General features: G+C 33.5%; 1 protein-coding gene across 1 annotated transcript; it reads left to right on the top strand.

Moving 5' to 3' along the window:
• The first annotated feature begins 443 nt into the window (after window positions 1–443).
• Window positions 444–15,066, top strand: LOC126827360 (methionine aminopeptidase 2). Its single transcript, XM_050556652.2, has 14 exons — window positions 444–670; window positions 3,115–3,207; window positions 4,474–4,518; window positions 5,325–5,381; window positions 7,334–7,378; window positions 8,047–8,158; window positions 8,402–8,507; window positions 8,812–8,867; window positions 9,343–9,524; window positions 10,231–10,325; window positions 10,506–10,602; window positions 10,843–10,946; window positions 11,215–11,333; window positions 13,318–15,066. Exons 1-14 carry the CDS (start codon window positions 526–528, stop codon window positions 13,568–13,570), a joined length of 1,509 nt encoding a protein of 502 aa, XP_050412609.1. The 5' UTR covers window positions 444–525; the 3' UTR covers window positions 13,571–15,066.
• Window positions 15,067–15,601: the final 535 nt, after the last annotated feature.

A 15,601-nucleotide genomic window follows, 5' to 3' on the forward strand; every position in this document is an offset into this window, starting at 1 on the left:
ATTTTATCGACTGGGCGAGGCCACATGAAAATGTCAAATACTGAAGCGACTAGATCCCTCCACACGGTTGTTTTTATTCCGAAGCGACTAGATACTATGCTGTCATCAATTTTATGCATGGACACAGACTTAATTCAAGTTGTTTATATTAGTACGGCCATTGTTTTCAGTTGATGACGTCAGTCGTTGACCCTTAACCCTAGATGACGACCTTACTCGCAAAGAGAGGTCAACACGTTGTTTAGGGGATTGCTATTGGAAGGAAAATCTCAATAAAGTTGTGACTTCAACTGTCAGATTTGAACTTGGGGGAAAATAATCAAAATAGACAAAAAACGATGTAATCATATTTGAGTTAGTGCGTTTTTTATTTCAGTCAAACAAACTATTCCCAAATTTTAGCCCAACCATCGACCGAGTTTGTTGACTGGAAATTCTAGTGGTACTTAGGGGTAATTGTGTCAATTTGGCAATTTTTGATTCAATTTTAATGTACTTTTCGACTAGGTAATCAAATCTAGCAGCATGGCTGACAAACAAGACGTAAAAGTTGTCGAAAAGATTAATCATGAGGAAGAAGATGACATTGAAGTTAATGGTGTAGAAGAAAATATAGACGAAAGTGCCAAATCTAAGAAGAAAAGAAAGAAGAGAAAAAAGAAAAAAGTTGGTAAGCTCAAAAACTGTATGCTGCAGTACTGACGCGGTTGGTCAAATCAAAACTGACTGCAAGTGCAATAAATAATAAATCTCCTGTGCTCCTATTTCTTGTCCCCAATCAATTTATTATGTGGTCATGCAGGAATGTGTTGTTCTGCTGCAGTTGCCTCTTGTGAATTAAATAATCGATTGGTATAGGACTCCACAAAACAGACTGACAGTGACAGGATCTCCAATAACCGAAAATGTAATGGTGGAGTGGTACTATAGTTTAAATAGTAGCCTACCTCTAGTGGGTCTACCATTGCCACTAGACTGTTACAAATCCCATGCCATAGTCGTCCCCAAATATCAGAATATGTTGGATGTGTCGTCCACATGGCATTGATAGACTAGTCCACACAGTACACACCATTAGTTATGTTGTGGATATGAGTAGTATTCATAGTGATTATAATTAAGTGTACTGAGTGATGCTTTATTGTCGTATCCATGTTTGAGTATAATTTTCATGACCGTAACTGGCAGACTATCGCCATCCAGAAGACGACCACCGTTAGACTGGTCGCTTTATACCTTTTTTGTATAATACCCCGCTATATTTCTAGTTCCTTGATTAAACTCTATATTTTAGAAAATCGCTTGATTTTACAAAAGGAATTTTTTACAAAAAGGGCAGAGGATTGCTAAAAGTGCCAAACAATTATTTTATCATTGGTTATAATCGTCGAAATGCGGGAAAATTTATAGTAACTAGTGGCTAACAGTATGTATGCACGAAGGCAAACAATCTTATTTGCATATTGCATACTATATTATTTTCAGTTCAATAACATCAATGGCAAACATGTATTTATTATTAACAAGACAGGATTGAAAAATATCACTCTTGCGCAATGCCATATGGCGTGACTTGTGAAATAGCTAACGTGTTAAATAATTAAACTTATTTTGTATTTAAAATTATTTATGCCATGACTAATCTTATAAACTATTAATGGGTCTTTTTTAAATCAACCTGATTTCAACTGGTCATTTGTCGAAGTACCTTTCCGCACCGCACAAGATAGAGAAATGAAATGTCAAGAATGAATGAATGAATGGAATTGTACTGACCATATATCAACCTCGCACATATGTAAATGATTCTGTTTCACGTAAAAGACATAAGCTTAGCAATTAATCTTTTGAAACATTCTTTTAAGAATAGCAGAAAATCAATCACTCAATTAGGAGGCTACTTTATCAAAACATCGATTAACTAATCTCGGCCGTGATCTGTCAATCACGCTCAAGTACCATTTGATAAAGCAAAAATAAGTGCTGAGTAAAACTGATTTATTCCATACAATTAAAGATACTTTCCCGTGTACAAACTGTGTGATTTGATGATATATTTGGACTAAACACATATTCAAACTAATTATCTATCAAAAATTTGCTTCAAAACTTTGTCTTCATGGGAAGATACCCAAAGGCCAAAACTATAAAAAAAAAATCTGTTTTTAGAAGCCATGTTTGTCACCTAACTTGACTGAGGGAGGGTCCATTTTTCAGAATGTATTTGTAATTACTTACTGGCCATTTACCATACATATTGAGGCGTAAGTAATTTCTTGAATTATTTTCTGTCAACTTCTTTTTTCACGGTTTAATTGCAGAGTCTGTTATACGTTTACACCCATCATTGTTCCCGAAACAGCCTAACCATTCGATCAAGAAACAACAACCGCTCCCTCAGTCAAGCTAGCATACAATAAGCCGTTGGGTTGCCAGTTAGTGATACCCTGACATTTTTGGCCAATGCTTGCCCCATGGGTGTTTTTCGGGTAATCCAATATGTTTCTAGTAAGATTGGGCGTCTATACTTTCCATATATACCAAATTTGCCATACCTTAGTTGGAAATAACCACTCGATAAATACCTTCGTGACAATTTATCTCCCTCAGTCAAGCTAGCATACAATAAGCCGTTGGTGTGCCAGTTAGTGATAGTACTCTGACATTTTTGACCAATGCTTGCCCCATGGGTGTTTTTCGGGTAATCCAGTATGTTTCTAGTAGGTTTGGGCATCTATACTTTCCATATATACCAAATTTGCCATACTTTTGTTGGAAATAACCACTCGATAAATACCTTCTTGACAATGTATCTTTAACATGTGTGTATGAGTCAAGATTTAGTTGTGGACGACATAACCAATACCATGTGGATGACTTAACTGTCGACGAATTTGCGTGTGGATGAGTTAACACCCATCGGTAGTGTCTGACTCATTCTTACAAATAGACATCAAAATGGTTCTACTCATACTTTCACTTCGATCAACAGGATCAAATTTTTGGGGTGAAATTCAAATTCTAATCAGAGCTTATACTATTTGCAGAGGATTAGAAAATTAAAATTGACATGCAGCATACATGTTTTTTTCAATATAGTTGATCATATTTTAGGTGAAGAGGAACCAGAAAATGCTCCTGATGAGATTGATGAAATTCTGAATCAGCTTAAACTACAGGATACACCAACAGTAAATGGTGTCGAAGGTTTGTTCTTTTAAAGATAACATCTCTGATTTATTTCACCAATCACCTTGTATCTGGATAAATCTGTCAGTAACTCAGATGTGCGTGCAGTGACAAGCTACATTTTCAGTTTTTGTTGTTTTATAGCGAGTAGTGAATAATAGTATTGTGCAGGATATTACTGCATTTTAATTACGTACCTTTTGGCTAAATTGTATTAATTTGATCACTCAATGAAAAATTTGAGGCAAGTGCTCGAAAGTGTTGCATAATCCCTATAAACTATTTTGATAATTATTTCTAATATTTTGAGCTGAAATGTTCCAAAAAAGTAAATAGTCTCCACATTTTTGGCATTTTATTTGCACACAGTACTTAGTTGGAGATCATTAATAAAAAGCAGTAAATTGAATGGATGAGGGACAGCTTAATCGGCCCATTCGGACCAGATTGATTCTTGGTTCTTTCGGCCCATGATAAGTCTCATTTGGACCATTATTTGAATGGCAAAAGTAATTAAGATATGTTTGCATGTATTTAATAATATGACACTTAATAGTACAATCAGCCTGATGGTGGTCTGAATGAGCCATATGGTGGTCTGAATGAGCTTAAACTTTTGGTCCATGGTCCAAATCAGCTTGGTTTCGAAGGACAGGACAAGCTCTCTACAATGTTAAAGTCATATTTAAAGGGACTATCCCTTATTTGAACCGAGTCTAAAAAATAAAAGTCTGAGTATGTATGAAATTTAAATGCCAAAATATAGAGGAATGGTGTATTGACCGTGTCTCAAAATTTCAGCTCAAAATATTGTGTCGTTTGGACGTGACCGTCAAAACTGCTTATCCGGACACGTAACCCTTTTAAGATTTCGGGTCAATATTTTCGTTGGGAGACCTGATAATCGATTTCCGTTCATTGAGAGGTCTCTACAGTGAATGACCCAAATGCTGTACTTGATTATGAAAGGTAAATTTCACCTACACATAATTTTTATACAAAAAATGTCTGGTTTTATCTAGACACCGCATAATACAGCTTGGGACACCGGTCTCCATTTCCAGATGGAGACTGACGGGTTTCAATTATTTGAAAACTTATCACAAATATTGAGTTAGTTGTTCGGCCCTTAGGTAGAGGATTTTAAGGGATTTTAAAACAAAATTAAACAGTTTCATTCTCCAAAAAATTATCGGGATTAGCCCTTTAAGAGATTAAAATTTCTTTGCCCCCCCCCCTTTATTTTAACATAATTGGTGATGTTATCAATATTTTATGTTACAGATGGTGAGGGTAAAAAAAAGAAGAAAAACAAAAAGAAGAAAGCTGGTAGGTTAAATGAATTGTTTGACAAATGTATATTTGAAATAAATCTGAATTAAGCATATTCTTATCCAATTCCTGTGACTGTCAATAAGGGTGAAATATGAATAATGCCAACGATATGTAGAGTGTCAGTGTGTCATGACAGTCAGTTTTCCAAAAAATCGCTATTTGATGTAGTTAATGGACACTTATTTTTAGATAACACTGACGGTTTAGTTTAGTCTTCTTGTATTGTAAATTCATTTTCAAAAAGACATACGCTTGAATAAAAAAAATCTGAATCTGCATGCGTAATGAATATTCTCCAATCGTAGCTTTAAAAACGCACACACCCGATAGACAAACAAGAACCTTTTTTTACCTTTTTTATGCCTCCTTCAAATGTGAATAATCTTAATTAAATCAATTTGTCCATAATATCAGAATTAATCTATTGGACGTTAAAATTGTAATAAACAACAACAATATAGATAAACATTTTTAGCAAGTCTTCATGGCTAAATGTATGTTGAACCTGATCATTTGTTTGTATATAATATATATTTATGCTTAATTTATAATAATACTGACTACAAAGTGTCAAGTTAATACTCAGGGGGTATGTCCAACTTTTTTTGCATGTTTATGTACAGTTAAAGAGTGATAAACAATAAATTACAGACATTTTATAAACTATCGCAATACACTCGTAATTTTTGTTTTCAGGAATATCACCCTGTTCTATGTTGTGTATTAATGATAGTTAAAAAAAATTGTTACATAAACTATTGTAATTGTAACAAAATTATTTATGAATTTTATATTTTCAGGAGAAGAAGGAAGTGAAAGTAAAGATGTTAAAGGAGAAATAGCTGAAGGTGAAGCAGGTATGTGATAACAGTTTGATCAGATATTCAATATGTATAGCAAAACCAATACTGTTATTTTGATACAGTGTATACTATCAAAGCATTTTTAACATTCATTTTTGTCCCCTGCATTCATTATCACAGACACATGCCAAAGTTAAAAAATCATTGACCTGCTGTAATCTGATTGATTGAAACACAATAACTGTTCATCAAGTGAAGGGATTTTGATAAAACTTAAAATGTATATTCATTATCACAGTCGGAACATGAATGTATATTTTTTTAGTGTCTCTTTGGTCAATTATGATATCTTTAAACTTCTGTCACAAAGATATCTACTAAATTTTAAATTGTGTTCTTAACAGTGTCTACTAAAACATTAATGCCATCTGTGAATATTTTATTAACTTCATGCAATCTAATTGATTGATAATTTGAAATGTAATAATTGTACTTCTAGTTGACTGAGTGATTTGGATCAAACTTGGCTAAAAGCCTGTAAGTGTATTTATATACGCCCACATTTTCATGTGGACCTATATTGCCGTTGCCCCTGTCAGTCCGAATGTCCACAATTGTTTGAGGACACTTTACAGGTCACAATTTTTATCCAATTTCAACGAAACTTGAAATATAGGTTTATCTCCCTAAGATCTCGTTTCCTTTCGATATTGGCTTGTATAGCACTGTAACTTCATTGATTATGGCCCCTGATTGTACGAAAAATCAGGTTTTTAGCTTGTGAACAATGTAGAGGTTACAATTTTTATCCGATTTGGTTTAAACTTGAAATGTATGTTTATAACTCTCAGATCTCGGTTCCTTTCGATATTCGCGCATATCGGACTGAATTATGGCCCCTGAATGTACGAAAAATCACGTTTTTTAGCTTGTGGACCCTATGGAGGTCACAATTTTATTCCAATTTAAAAAACTGTTTGAAGATATCACCGTTACACCTTAATGACGGTTGAGTTAGAATTTCGTAAAAATTGGACCAAAAATGCCTGCCCCTCGAACAAAAACAGTGTAAAATTATGGTATATCAAGGTTGTGGACCCTCTAGAGCTCAGAATTCTGATCCGATTTTGATGAAACTTGAAATACATGTTTATAACCCAAAGATCTTGGTTCCTTTTAGCTTGTGGTCCCTCGAGGAGTCACAATTATCATCCAATTAAAAAAAACCGTGTGATTTTATCACCGTTACACTGTAATGATGGTTGAGTTCGAATTTCGTGAAAATTGGATCAAAACTGACGGACAAAATGGCCGCCCCTGTATAACACAAATGGTGTAAATGTGAGGTATATCAAAGTTGTGGACTCTCTGGGGGTCACAATTTTCACCCGATTTTGTTTATAACTCAAAGATCTTGTTTCCTTTCGATATTCACGCATATCAGATCGTAACTTCCTGAATTATGGCCCCAGATTGTACGAAAAATCGCGTTTTTAGCTTGTGGTTCCTCAAGAGGTCACAAATATTATCTGATTTAAAAAAGCGTTCGAATATGTCACCGTTACACTGTAGTGTCAAACTGTCCAACAAAATGGCCGCCTGTCAACATAAATAGTGTAAACGTCTGGTATATCAAGGTTGTGGACCCTCTAGAGCTCACAATTTTGATCCGATTTTGATGAAACTTGAAAGGCATGTTTATAACCCAAAGATCTTGGTTGCTGTCGATATTTATGCATATCGGATCGTAACTTCCTGAATTGTGGCCCCTGATTGTACGTTGAAATGTATCTTTATAACCCAAGGACGTTGGTTCCTGTCGATATTCGCACATATCTGATCATACCTTCCTGAGTTATGGTCCTTGATGTTACGAAAAATCACTTTTTGTTTAGCTTGTTCTCTATCTATCGCTTGAAAAATGTGGGCGTATCCCCTCTGGCAGCCGCTTGTTAACTTGTGTTTACAACCAATAAAATAACACTATTGGTGTTCATTTCTTGCAGAGAAAGAAGATGGTGGAAAGAAAAAACTCAATAAAAAGAAGAAAGGTAATTGTTTGTTAATTCAATATTATTTAAAAAGGCAGTAGAGGTTTGTGAATGTAGACGGATATCTGACATATTACTTCTTGATATTACTTTCATAATTGGCTCAACAACATAACAAATTTGACATTTAGATGGTTAGACTGTTTGTAGCTTTTGCAACAACATCAACGTGATGGATTATGTAAGAGTTTTCAATAATTTTTACTATGAATGCATATGATAATAATAATTTAAAAAAACCACAATTTGTCAACTGGATGATACATGTCGTTGTGTTTTTTGTTGAATTAAACTTTTAGCAGGTTAATTTGAGGAAATTGCAATGAATTTCACCCCAGTTCCACACTTATGCTCTCCAAGTCTTCCTACTTTCTGTCTTCAGCGACCATGATGTCTGTTTATATGTGTAAATATCTGTCAAAATACCATAAAAACTTTACTATAGACACTAACCTGTTTGATTGGAAGGTGCACTTACCCCCGCCCCCTCCTGATGAACTTTCTCAGCCAACACCGGGTTCGAACAGGGGACTTCTAGCTTAACGAACCAACATCTTACTGACTGTTCCACTGTATCTCCCTTGTAGTCCAGAAGGCTGCAGACAGTTTTTGTTAAATTACCACTATTATCTATAGAAGCTGAAATTTGTATGTAATTATTTTTTAAGGTGGTGCTCCTACTAAACAAACTACACCGCCAACAATACCTATATCTGATCTCTTTCCTAATGGTAATTTTCCTGAAGGTGAAGTTTGTGAATATCCTATACCACAAGATATGTAAGTATAACAAAATGTCCATCGATTACAAATTGTCTTATCAGAATCAGATAACTTGTCTGTTAATTATATTTTTATGGTCAGTATTAATTCCACATGTTGCTACATCTAACATTCTTTATACTTAATATAGTTTTCATTCATCCCTTTATAAAGTAAGACATTGTGGTAACAATTTCTATCTAACCAGTAACCAATAATTTCCTTTCAATATTTTATTAATGCTATAAATTGTATGTTTAGGAGAGGAGCTAAAGACAGATCAACAGATGAAGAAAAGAAAGCTTTAGAGAAAGCTCAGTACTATTTATATGAAGAAGTACGACAGGCAGCTGAAGCACATAGACAGGTATTTTTAACACATTATTAAAATAATAGCATTTCTTAGCTTTTCAAAATATTGTAAAAACAAGATATTTTGTGGTTTGTGGTGTAAGGGGAGACAATCAAGGTAATGAGAAGAGTTTACATCCCCTCTTTAAAAGATCACTGTACTAATAACTTTTCTATTGCCTTGATAGAGATGATCAGTCATCTAAATATTACAGGATCCCACTGATTTAATCATTATACTGAAATGTTTACATTATGAACATTTAAAACACTAGTAATACAATTTTCCTTACAGAAATATTCTGTTTAATGTATTTCAGACCCGACAATATATGAAATCTATTCTAAAACCAGGAATGCAGATGTTTGACATCTGGTAAGTTCAAAGTATAAATTGTATATTAATACAGGTAAAAATTATAGTAACTAGTAATTTTGTCTTTGAAATAAATGGTATCTAGTAACTGATATTCTATTGATTCATTCTGTGATAGTTAATTTCCTTAGGGTCAAATTCCAAGAAATGTAATGACATTCAGATCTGTACATGACAGATAGACACTTTTGAACTTGGTGTCGAACAGGTATTAATAAAAATACAGAATAAAGACAAAACGACGGTCAACAGTGTGATTATGTCTGACAAAGCCTAAATTAGTGCCTGACATTGTCTTTGACGGTTGCGTTGACATTATTCTTTCACTGTGTATTATACATTAGTGAATAGAAGAAATAAACTGTTTTGCTGCCATTTGGCTTTAGGTGACTTAGAGAGAGCTGATTGATATGTAAAAATGAAGCAGTTGTCAAATTTGAACAAGGTTTTAATAATATGAAAACTGATATTTTAGTGAAACGTTAGAAGGAACAGCAAGAAAACTAATCAATGAGAAAGGTTTGGAAGCAGGATTAGCTTTTCCTACTGGTTGTTCTTTAAATCATTGTGCTGCACATTATACGCCAAATGCAGGAGATAAAACAGTTTTACAGTATGATGATGTGTGTAAAATAGATTTTGGAACACATGTTAATGGTGAATATAATAGTTACTTTGTTTTTCCTAATTTTTTTTTTTTTTGCGGGGGGGGGGGCTACAGTGGCATAGTGAGTAATACTCTGACTCGATAACCAGAATGTCTTGTGGTTCGCTCCCTTTGTTGGCTGAGAAACTTCCTCAGGATTTTCAGGAGTGGTTTCCCCTTGTCAGTGGTGCAGGACAGAGGACCTGACAAGAAACAGTGTCGAGTCATTTGGATGGGATAGAAAACTAAGGTCCTGTGTACACATTGGTGTGCACGTAAAAGAACCCTCGACAGTTGTAATTTGACATAACAGTAGGAAGTAGTGCCGCAGTCCAGGCAAAATTTCCCATATAGCACACTATATGGTGTATGCCCAGTCGGTGCAAAATAGGAGGACGTTAAACCCCATTTCATTTCTAAAACATCTTTCATAAGAAAAGAACTTTCTTCCAATGACAATAAAAGAATTTTATTAAAACACATTAATTCAAGGATGTTAGAAGTCCCTTTTTTGATTTGGTCTCTGAAACAAAAGGTTGTTTAATTATGCAAATTAGATTTGGTCTCTGAAACAAAAGATTGTTTAATTATGCAAATTAGATGGCATAAGGTGAAGAAATGTCCATATATATCTTTTCTGAAAGTTTCAGTTCAAATATATTTTTATATATTTACTAATCAGTATATTAGTTTAATATATTTAGGTTATTCTTACAGGTCATTTGGTTGATTGTGCATTTACTTTAACTTTTAATCCAAAATATGATGAATTATTAAAAGCTGTTAAAGATGCAACTAATACAGGAATCCGAGTAAGTATATTTTGTTGGCTGTTTTTGTTCATTTTATAAACGAATATGATGGTTCATTGGTGTCATTGTCAAAGCCAACAATTTTGTTATTTAACTGCTTTTTGAGTAATAAATTTGTATCTGTGTTGTAATTCTCTGCTTCTAAATGTCTCACTATGATTGTATATGTTTCGTTTTTAGGAAAGTGGTATTGATGTTAGGTTGTGTGATATAGGTAAATCTATCCAAGAAGTAATGGAATCGTATGAAGTAGAATTAGATGGAAAATCTTATCAAGGTAATGTTACTAGAAATTCTATGAGACTGTGCACTAAAAAGAATCACTTTTCATGATCTATAACATAAAAAGTAAACAACCAGAGGTTGCATTAGTTTTGAGCTAGTTAGTTCAAAGAATTTATATTTTGCTTATTCAACTGAAAACTTGCAATAGTTTCACGTCCATTTATTTTATCGTTTAAAAGCAATTTAATATTTTTGTTTAATTTCCTAATTTCATGTGTTAATTTATTGACAGTAAAATCTATTCGTAATTTAAATGGTCACTCTGTGTCACAATACAGAATACATGCTGGTAAAACAGTTCCTATCGTAAAAGGTGGTGAAGCTACAAGAATGGAAGTAAGTGAAAAGTAAATAAGGGTATATCAGCCAGTATATGTTTAAAGTGGGTATCTGTATCCACAGTGTTGAGATATAACTGACTTAACAGTTTAAACCAAAACTTCTGGTTTATATATTTGAAACATTAATTTTATCATATGGATCTTGTCCAATCACATATTGAAATACCATATCTGTACAACTCCTTATTATAACTTTATTCAAAGAGGTGTAGATATTATGTTATTGTTTTGTCTTCATTCATCTGAGAATAATTATGTTTTAGGAAGGTGAATTTTATGCAATAGAGACATTTGGAAGTACAGGAAAAGGTGTTGTACATGATGATATGGAAACATCACATTATATGAAGAATTTTGATGTAGGAAATAATGTTGCTGTTAGGTATGTACTCTAGTAGTCATAATGACAAGATATTGTAACTTAAAGTGCACATAAGATGGGTTTTGGAACTTTTGGATATGTGTAGCCAATGGTTACTATATCAACTTTACGGCAAGTTCACACCAATCTGATTGAAATTAATTCAGTTATCTTCACTCAAAGTCGTAAAAATGGACCTCCCGTGAAAACGACTTTGCCAATTATCGAAAACACTCTTAATCCCCTCAGACACCAGTGACGTCACAGTGACCGAATGCATATTCGGAATGTTTATTCCTTAATTACCTATATACAGCCGGCGTGTGTACTCATTAACGCCTGACTGATTCCTTAATCTCCCTTAGTTCTTAATTAAATAAAACAATTGACTTGGAATAATTCGTTTTGTAATTCATTTTAATTTAAGATCCAATTTAGATTGCCTACAACTTTTAAACTTTGAAGTCTTGAACTCTTAATTAATTTTTTACAATATGGAACTTATTGGACGAACACTTTTAATATGTAAATAATATACCGGTCCAGCTATGTGTTTTTTACTGTGAGCACTTTGCTTTTCCACATAAAGTGTAGTGTCGTTAATATTTGTCATTAATTAATCAATCCGACTATAAAAGTTATACAGGCATGGGTCATAAATTACACGTCGGTGTTAGCAGTGAGTGTTAGTGGGATTAAGAATGTTGATTAGGTAATTATCTTTTTTTACGCCGGCCAGATCAAAGACATCACTCTAAGTGGAACGTGTGCATAATACCTCATGAACGAACTAATGGTAGAATCGTACACCCACACATTAATTGTATAAAATCATTAAGTTTTACTCATCAGTTGTTTATAAGTATTATTTACCCAATAATTATTGGTCACCAGTGTTTTTGTAATCAAGTAGCCTCGTATTATTTGTTGATTGGCGTTTAAACGCCAATTTTACAATTGCATTGAGAGTTTAATCACTCACCAAACCGCACCAGGAACTCCACGTATGATCCCGTGCAATTTTCGTGCCGAAGTTTAACCTCATTTACTACACCCGTAGTACATGTAACCGTAAATGGTAATAAGATTCCCAGCGTTGATTGGCTGAGAAATGAGGGCGATCTATTGTACATGTTATGCATAGTCATCGGAAAATTCCATATTCACTGTAAATTTCAAATGGAGCTACGATAAAAATTGTTCTTTATGTATAGAAATGGTTATTATTATTATATATAGCTAATAATGAATATATCGACAAATGACTGGCGCCCTTATATCAAGTATTACGGGGTTATCCAAATTACCGGTAAATGCGCTAATTTCTTGAGTCGTCTTCATTTGACATGTGGCCTATTTAAACAAAGACAGCTTAAATGGATCTGCGGCATGATACGGCATTTGAAATTCACTCTAAAATATTCCAATCACAAATGAAAGACGATAATTCGGTGATTATGATTAGGCCAGTCACGTGGTAATTGGAACGTCAACAGACGCTTGTCAACTTGCCGTGTGTATTGATAGTGCTATATTGTACAGACGGTGAGATATTGTATAGATAATGTACATCCTATGTGTAGTGCCTGTGATGTCACCAGCCAATCAACCGGATTAAGGTCGTAATTGAAAAATTGAAAAGCGTGTTGGACACTTAAACGTTAACAGCGGACTTAATTTTAATCAGATTGGTGAGAAGTTGCCGTAAAGTTGATATAGTAACCATGGGCAATACATACATGTAATTTAGATTTTCGATCTTACGTGGTCTTTAAAGTTTATCTTTTAATGATAATGATTGGAGTAAACAGAAAGCAGTTTCCAGTGTTCTTTTGAACGTGACTGCTATAGCCAAATTGTTTTAAACTAGACTTATTTTTATTTTATGAAATTGACTGTCTGTTGTAGTCAAATTTTCTGAGACAAAGGCCATGCTCTCCTTAACAAAACAATAAAAAATTTACTACACAATTTGGACATACAAATGTGTTTCTTTCATTTTCAGGGTGGCCAAGTCAAAACAATTACTACAAGTTATAAATCAGAATTTTGGTACATTAGCATTTTGTCGACGTTGGTTAGATAGATTAGGACAAACCAAATACCTCATGGCTTTGAAGAACCTGTGTGATGTTGGTATTATTGATCCTTATCCTCCACTGTGTGATATTAAAGGCAGCTATACAGCACAGTTTGAACACACAATATTACTACGCCCAACTTGTAAAGAGGTGCTAACACGAGGAGATGACTATTAGTCTTCTATTATTAAACTAGACAATAATGTTTGTTATTCAAGTCTCAAAATTTCATCAGTTTTTTTTCAAGTGGAATTTTAGAGGCTTTTAATCAATCAGCTTTTGTTCGTTAATGTTCATGAAGTTCATCTGGAGAAGGGAAACGGCACCAAGCATTAAAATGTTCATGTATTGTTACAAATCTTACTGATGTGTTATGCCAGAGTTATTTTATAATCATTGGCTTAAAGCCATTGGGAAATGTGAAACAGTATGGTGGGCCAATCTGTCTTGATACGCATTCGGGTATTGTGGGATTTGGTTATTATTATGGCATGGTAACATGTTATTGTGTAATAATATATCATGTATATTAATATAGATTTAATATAATAATGTGGAAGAAGATCACTATATCAATATTGTATCCAACAAAACATACGACAGACAACCCACCACAAGACAACATCCCTCTCACAGATGAACCAGTGTTACCGGGTGTTCATTTGTATTCAGCAAATCTATCAGTTTTAAAGCATAGGGTAGATCTGTATTGGTAATGTTTGTTCCAGTTTAAATTTTATAGATGACAATATTGTTTAAGCATTTGTGCGACTCCATTTTCTAGAAAAATATATTATATAAAATTAGTTAATAGTTAGACATTTTATGAAATTTGTAATATTCTTTTTACTCAGGTTCTAAAACTAGAAGCACAAACCTGCAACTAACTGTATTTTATGAAGTATACATCTTTAACATATTGTAGTCATGATATTATATTAGTATATCAAATTGGACATTGTAGTACAAGGAGTTTTCCTGTGGAGAATGAACGTTATTAAAACAGTTAAAAAAGATATTGTTTTTAGAAGGCATGAATTTTTTTTTAGGCATAAAACAATTGTGAATGGCCTGTGGTAATCTAAATGGTAATATTGATTCATGAGATCAGGAATTAAAGGATTAAACTTAAAACCTGGGATATTGAAACAAATGTAGCATAGAAATAATGCAAACTTGGACATTATTTTAGCATTGATAAATTTAAACATTAATTTCTTTGCTCTTTAGTAAATAGTTATAAATTAAATATACAAACGTGTAAATCTCAGCTGTCAAAATACACTGTATGTTAAAACTAGATTTGTTTTTTCATAAATTACAACCATTTAAAAATAATTAACATTTTATAGGAAACACCACCATAGGTCATGGTATTATTTTTCTTGGGTTAGATATCAGCGTATATGAAAGTGTAGGAGGGTATATACTCTTTTGTTTGAAGAGCTAAATAATGGTCAGTGAAAATGTGTAATGGTGCATTGACAATAGAAAATATATCTATATTTAAACAAACTAATTTCACATGTTGGGTTGGTCATGGCTGTTAACATCAGAAACTATATTTGATGTATTCTGTAAATACAATGTAAACAGTTTATCTGTTATTCTTCTCATCCATCAGTGCTATATTCTATGAATGAACAGAAATAAAAAAAAACATGTTTGATTTATGTCCATCTTTTTAACTTGTCTGTGATAAAGTCAACGGGATTAATAAGGATGTGATGAAAAACCAAGGTTCCGTATTCACAATGCATAAAGATACCTTTATAGTTGTACACTTAGATTCTGTACTGTAGGTGAATATGCCACTGTTTGGGCTGAATTCTCATCTTTGGCATTGAAGTTGCACACATAATGATAGTTAAACAAGCCAACAGTGAGGCTGATGTCCCCCGCCAAAATCCCAGAATAAATAGATGACACACTAATTAATTGCACATTTATCTTTTTCAAAAGTACATGTATCGAGCAGTCAAACTGATTATCTATACTTAGTCTAAGCATAAAATGTTCACTATCAAACTCAATCTAGGTTTTGAAGCACCTGGTCGTAAAACTCTACACCAAGTTTCATCACTCTCCATCAGTTAGAATCAAAGTTATCTTGTCCCAAAGCATCGACCAATGAAATTGCTTAGCTCAGATTGATGTCTCTATATTGCCTAAGCAGAAAACGCTCAGCATCAAATTTTAAGGCATTGA

The sequence above is a fragment of the Patella vulgata genome, chromosome 7 (assembly GCF_932274485.2).
Source record: "Patella vulgata chromosome 7, xgPatVulg1.2, whole genome shotgun sequence".
NCBI lineage: Eukaryota > Metazoa > Mollusca > Gastropoda > Patellidae > Patella > Patella vulgata.